General features: G+C 39.1%; 1 protein-coding gene across 1 annotated transcript; it reads right to left on the bottom strand.

The window, feature by feature from the left end:
• Positions 1-885: 885 nt before the first annotated feature.
• LOC103736687 (olfactory receptor 9I1-like) lies at positions 886-1827 on the bottom strand. The gene has a single exon (XM_008836194.1). It carries the CDS (start codon positions 1825-1827, stop codon positions 886-888), a length of 942 nt encoding a protein of 313 aa, XP_008834416.1.
• Between the last annotated feature and the right edge of the window lie 4596 nt (positions 1828-6423).

Below are 6423 nucleotides of genomic sequence, written 5' to 3'. Positions count from 1 at the left end.
TTTATCCACCACTGTATTCTATGAGGACTCTGAGTCTTAAAGAAATGTTTACTTAATTGCATATGCAACAATGCTTCCCTCTCTTGCCTTATGGAGTGACCATGAAATGCAAATTGGACCATGCCTGTGACACAAAACTTCTTTCAAAAGGAATCACTGAAAGTTTATGCGATCTAGATGTTAGTCTTAGAAGGAAACGCACATATATTCATGTGTTCTCTGGCATTGCTATCTCTAGAAACAGGATGCTTGGATGAGAACTTACCATAAGACAATAAGGTAAGGAAGAGCCACAAAGCACTGTTCTTCAGAAAAGGATGGCATTTGCCTTAGTGGAGACCTTTGCATAAGTAAGGTGGCTTAGTTTACCTTAAAGATATCAACATATCAAGAAAGAAAGCAGAAAAGCAGTGAATTAATCAAGACAGCTTGCAAGTTCTTTTATTCTGGCCCAATCAAAAAAGAAGATATTGTTATGGTGAAGGAAGGAGCTTGTATTGTATAGCACTCTCTTATCCATAAAAAAGGAAACAAAAAAAAAAGTTAACCCATTCACACCGTTCCTCCGTTGTAATCTTCGACACAGAAAGTACAGTAACGTTGATAGCAGCAAACACAAAATGGAAAAAGTACCAAAAACTGCAGTCAAAAATCCAAAATCCCTGAGACCTTAGATTCTCTGAGTGATGGGATCAGAAAGCAACAGGAGACAGAGGTTGAAAGGAAGTCCTGTGAAATGGCTGAACACAAAGTTCACACATCCCCACTTCCTGCCTGCCATCTCTCTGTTCATGAGTGTAATATGCATATAGTATCATTGCTTATTAGGATATTTACTGATAAGCAGAGAAAACTGATGAAGAGGAGAGGTCCCCTCACTCAGGTTCACATGTTGGACTCCTGGAATCTACTAGTGATCTTTCTGAAGGCAGCCTTCACATCCTTGTTTCTCAAACTGTAGATCAGAGGATTCAACATGGGAATGACCACAGTGTAGAAGACAGACACAACCTTGTCTTCCCCCAGGGATTTGCCTGAGCTGCTCCGTATATACATGAAGGTGAGAGTCCCAAAGAAAAGAGCCACAGCTGTAAGGTGGGAGACACATGTGGAAAACGTTTTAGCCCTCCCACCTGAAGACTTCATCTTCATGACAGCCTTGATGATGAACATGTAGGAAATCAGAATGACCAAGGCATTGACCAGAATCACAAAGTTCCCAAATAAAACAATGATAATCTCAGCATTTGCTGTGTCACTGCAGGCCAATTTCAGCAGAGGTGGGAGATCACAGAAGAAGAAGTCGATTCTATTGTCCTCACAAAAGGAGATAGAGAAAGTGCATGTGGTTCGCTGAATGGACCCAGACACCCCACAGACATAGGCTCCCATTATCAAACCCCAGCATCTTCTAGGACTCATGACCATGGTGTAGAGCAGTGGGTTGCTAATAGCAACATAGCGATCATAGGCCATCACAGCCAGCAGGAAACACTCTGTACTTGCGCATAAGGTGAAGAAGAAGAACTGGGCAGCACACTGACCATAAGAGATGACTGTTCTGCCTGTGCTCAGCGTGAACAAGATCTGAGGGGTGATGACTGAGGCATAGCAGGCATCCAACAGAGAAAGGTGGCTCAAGAAGAAGTACATTGGGGTGTGGAGTTGGACATCCACCTGGATGAGAATGATCATGCCCAAGTTCCCAAGAATGGTGACAAGATAGAAGCTGAGAAACACCAGGAAGAGGGGGATCTCCCAGCTCGGATGGTCAGTAAAGCCCATGAGCATGAACTCGGTTACTGTGGTGAGGTTATTCTCAGCCATGGATTCAGTGTGGAATGTTTCTTCATCTGAAGATAAGAATGAAATGTCAAGAACCCAGGCCTGAAGGACAGAAGCTTTTCTCTGTGGTATATGTTGTTTGTATTTCTGAGCCTCTGTACACAGCTTATTTTTCAGAAGTTCTAAATCTGGCTGATTCTCCTCAGGCACTTCTGAATTTTATGAGATGATCTTTAAGCTGCTGTTTCTATCAAATTAATTCTGATTTATATTTGGACATTTCTATAAAGATAAGAGAGATGTGATTCTCAGATTTGGGAGGGACCAAGATGCCCATTTGTGCCTCTGTTCCAACCCCATCTCTGGCTGGAGTCTCATTTGCTGTATATCAGCATACAGTCATCTGATTTTGATATGCGTTTCCATCCTTAGACAGTTGTACCTGATAATTCCCTTTTTGTGTGACTAGATTCTGTCTTCTCTTTTTGTGTGACTAGATTCTGTCTCTCTGTACCTTCCACACACTGATCTTAGTTTTATCCCTTACCCTCAAATCAACTTAATCCATTTTTCTCATGAAAGCCTTGCAGAGGGACTTGATGGTCCTGTTCTTTGTGTTGAATACTTTGTAGTCCACATTCATATATTTTCTTATTATTATAAGATTATCCATACTCTGGTCTATTCAAATAATACTAAAACAACTTTTTCTTTCCACCTCAGTCTTTAACACTCCAATTTTTAAAAAACCGTCATCTTAATGATACTGTGCTTCATTCATGATTTAAATGTGCTCAAACTCACAGTTTTCCTATCATTTCTATCTGTAGCTTTGGGCAAGTTGCCTAATCCCTTTGTGTTTCTATTCCTTTTATGGTTAATTTTTTGTTCCATTATGACATTGGTACAATGTATCATTGTACCTTGCTCTTATCCACTTTCCTCAATACTCTCCCCATCCCTCCCTTGCTGGTCCCATTCCTCTCCTCAAATAATCTTTGCACAATCTAGGTTCCATGGATCAGAGAAAACATATGACATTTTGTTTTTCTTCCCCCGACTAGCCATTCCCCTTTCTTGTTCCCCTCTGCCCTTCATCTAGGCTTCTTTCTCCTCCCTCATTCTCCCCTTTCCACTTTAATGTACATATATACATATATTTAAATTTACATTCCTGTGCCTCAATTCCTTATCCATAATATGGAAATGCAAGCCTGTATCACTGGGATATATCAAACATTAAATAACTTAATCCTGGAAGGAGAGTAGAGCAGTGTTCAGCCCAAAGAAGGAGCTAAATGATGTGGGCCATTATTGCTTTTGTCATTATAGTCATCAACTTCACATAGTATCTACTGATTTCCTTCCCTGCCAACAATGTGTTTCCCTCATATAAACTGTGCTATCTATCTTTAAATAACAAATTTGTTTATATATATATATATATGTGCATGTGTATCTTTAGATATTTATATTTTTACATATACACACAGATCTTTCTTTCAATGATTGATAAAATTTATACTGTCACTAAATAAGAGTTCTTTCTCCAGTTCTTTCCTCTACTTTCTGTTCCGTTTTTACAGCCCTCACTCTTTTGCTCCATTCATTTGACAATACTTACTATTTTAGTTAAATTTTTTATATTTTGCCTATGGATTGGCTATAAAAAATAGAAAGTGGCATTTCTTTATTATGATTGAATATACACACATTAAAAGACTAGCACAATTGGAGGAAGATCTGTGTATAGAGGAGACACTAACATTCTGCTGCTTCTAGGGAAAGCCTTCAAACACCAAGTGAGATGAATATTCTTTTCCTGTACTGTGCCACTTGCTCAAATAAATTATATTTATCTTGCTATACATTGAGTCATGGAAAAATTTGCTTCTCCTAAAATGTCTTGTTTCCATAAGGCATATATCTGAGTCATTTCACACCACCCACTGGGCGCTGACCATTTTCCAATGCATTCTGGATCTTCGTGAAAATGCCTTCCACGGGGCCTTGGCAGGCTCTTCATGGAAACCCAGATTCACATTCCCTTACTCTAAAGGCATTTCTACTGTTCTAGAATCTTCTACTTGTAATTATTGTCAGATTGCTGACAATAAACACTGGGCAGGTAACATCAGGTCCATTTATGGATGAGAATCTGAGACCAGACATGAAAAACATCCTTCTGATCTCTCTTGTAAGGACCTACATCCAAGATACCTGGTTCCATTGTCCTACACCATTCCCCTTGAGCCATTTCTCTGCCTCCTAACACCAGATCCCCAAACACTTCAAGTTGGAAGTTGCTAACTCAGAGTCCTTGAATCTATTATCACACCCATGGCTATCAAAATTAAATTATTAAGAAATTCTTCTCCACCAACACAACTAGGAATTTTATTTGTTATATGAACATGAAATTTCCATTTTAAAAGTAAAATCCGTAGTAGTAAATTCATCATAATATCCTTCTTTCGGACATTTTTATCTATAAATGTCTTTGCTTTCCTCCATACCCTGTGGCATGATTTAACACTGTTATTATTTGGGTGATGAGAAAACTGACACCCAGAGAGGTTGACAGTTGTCTGAAAGTAAAAGAACTAGTTGTCTGCACACCTGGGAACAGCATTAGGTCCTGTGGCCTTAAGGGGAATCCATGTTGTATTTCCCCATTTTGAAGTCAAGGACTAATTCCACTGGAACCTGTAAATGGGTTTTGAACTTGAAATGAGGCTCCAAGCACGCCTGGGCATCTATAAAATCATGGTGCCTGTGTTGAGATACAAGCAGCACACAGTTCCAAGGAAGGACTAATGAAAGCTGTTCTTGAGGCTTCTCAAGCTCTTATCAGCAGTGAATTGTGGAAGAGAGACCTCCCAAGCCACTCCAGCATCAGGAGCCAGCCAGTGATGCGCTGGCCTCAGGAAGGCCCTCTTAGTATTGTTCAGGCTCCATAGTTGCCATCGCTATGACAGGCACTAACTAGATGAGCAAACTTCAGAAGCTTACTTCTCTTCCTTCCTTGGGTTTCAGGTTCTATTTTTCTGTTGTGAAAAAGAGTGAGCTAGAGTCCATGATCAGTAAAAGGTTTTGTCACTCACAAGCCATAATTTATATACTGAGACTCTTTAAATATTTTCTCAATATCTGTACTATTGAACTCATACACACATTTATCTAATAATTACTGAGTATATAAAATGCACTTTCTCAAATTATTTTTAGTAACTTGAACACAATATTGTTGGACCTTATATCTAAACTTGAATGACTCCTCACTTCCTGACACCAATCACTACCAACCATTGTCTTCTTTTCCCTGCTTTTCACCACACTCGCACTCCTTCCCCTATCTTCATGAATATCCACTCATTATATATACCCTTCCATGTATGTTACCTTAATAATTACTTAGAAATACACATTTAAAATATTTCATTATTGTTATTTTATGTATATGAGTGTTATGCCTGCACATAGGTAAGTGCACCCGTGTCATGCAATGCCCGTGGAGAAGAGAAGAGGCTGTCAGATCCCCTGGAACTGGAGTTACGGACAGTTGTTAGCTGCCATGTGGGTGCTGGGATTTGAACCCGGGTCTTCTGCAAGAACAGTCACTGTTCTTAACCTCTGAGCCATCTCTCAAGCCCCGAAATATACATTTAAATATACAGTGATTTGGCCTGAGTTTGTCTTTAAATTTACATACATAACATTATGATGTAATTCCCATTTTATTTTATTTCTTCATTTATGTAGTGTAGGAAATTTTGGTTAGTTACTTGTAATTATATCATAGTATTCAATGGTATACTTGTTTCATATTTAACTTATACATTCTACTAAAGATTTTGAATTCTTTGCATTATCTTATTTAGTCCTGAAAATAGCCTTTTTGCAGGTAATTTGTCACAGAACAGTTTAAACCACTGGAAAATTAACCCCTCAATGGTTATGCACTGGAGGTGGAAGATGGTTAAATTCTGTGCTCTCTGATATAAAATTTTGCTTCATTACATTTTACCACGTTTTTATTTACAGTATAAAAAAAATCCCTTCAAAGCCCAATACTATTATTATACCAAACATAATATTAAACTGAATCTTGATGACTTATTGTTATACCCACAGATTAATGCATGACTCAACTCTTAACAGAGAAGCTTCTTTATCCAGCAGATGTTTATTGGCACAGAGAACCACAACTGGTCAATGTGCAGATAAAAAGAGGCTACAGGTTGTTTATCCCAAGGCCAGGGATCATTGCAGATGAGGGGATGGAAAGATTGTAAGAGCCAGAGGTGGTGGTGGATAACCACAAGGAAACAGAGCTTTCAGATAACTGGCAGTTACACATATGAATTCACAGCAGTGGTGACAGCATGCCCAGGTCCCACATAAGCTCAGGCCACACAAAATCCCAGCACAGATATGGGGAAGTGAGTAAAAACCCCAGCCCTGCCTAAGGAAGTATTGGCAACTGAAGGCTATTGGGAGGGGGAGAGTCAGTCTCCTTTAAGGGTGACCAGACACCAGTGGATGGACTCACACCGAAGGGCATTTGAGGACACAAATTTGAATAGATGATAGATAGATAGATGATAGATTGATAGATAGATAGATAGATAGATAGAT

This window comes from Nannospalax galili, unplaced genomic scaffold (genome assembly GCF_000622305.1).
Source record: "Nannospalax galili isolate Female #2095 unplaced genomic scaffold, S.galili_v1.0 scaffold337, whole genome shotgun sequence".
NCBI lineage: Eukaryota > Metazoa > Chordata > Mammalia > Rodentia > Spalacidae > Nannospalax > Nannospalax galili.
The sequence above is the reverse complement of the archived record's forward strand: the minus strand, read 5'-3'. Positions and strand labels throughout refer to the sequence as shown.

What these genes read in the sequence shown, in the direction of transcription:
- LOC103736687 (XM_008836194.1), bottom strand. Translation starts at nt 1,827, where the DNA reads ATGGCTGAGAATAACCTCACCACAGTAACCGAGTTCATGCTCATGGGC.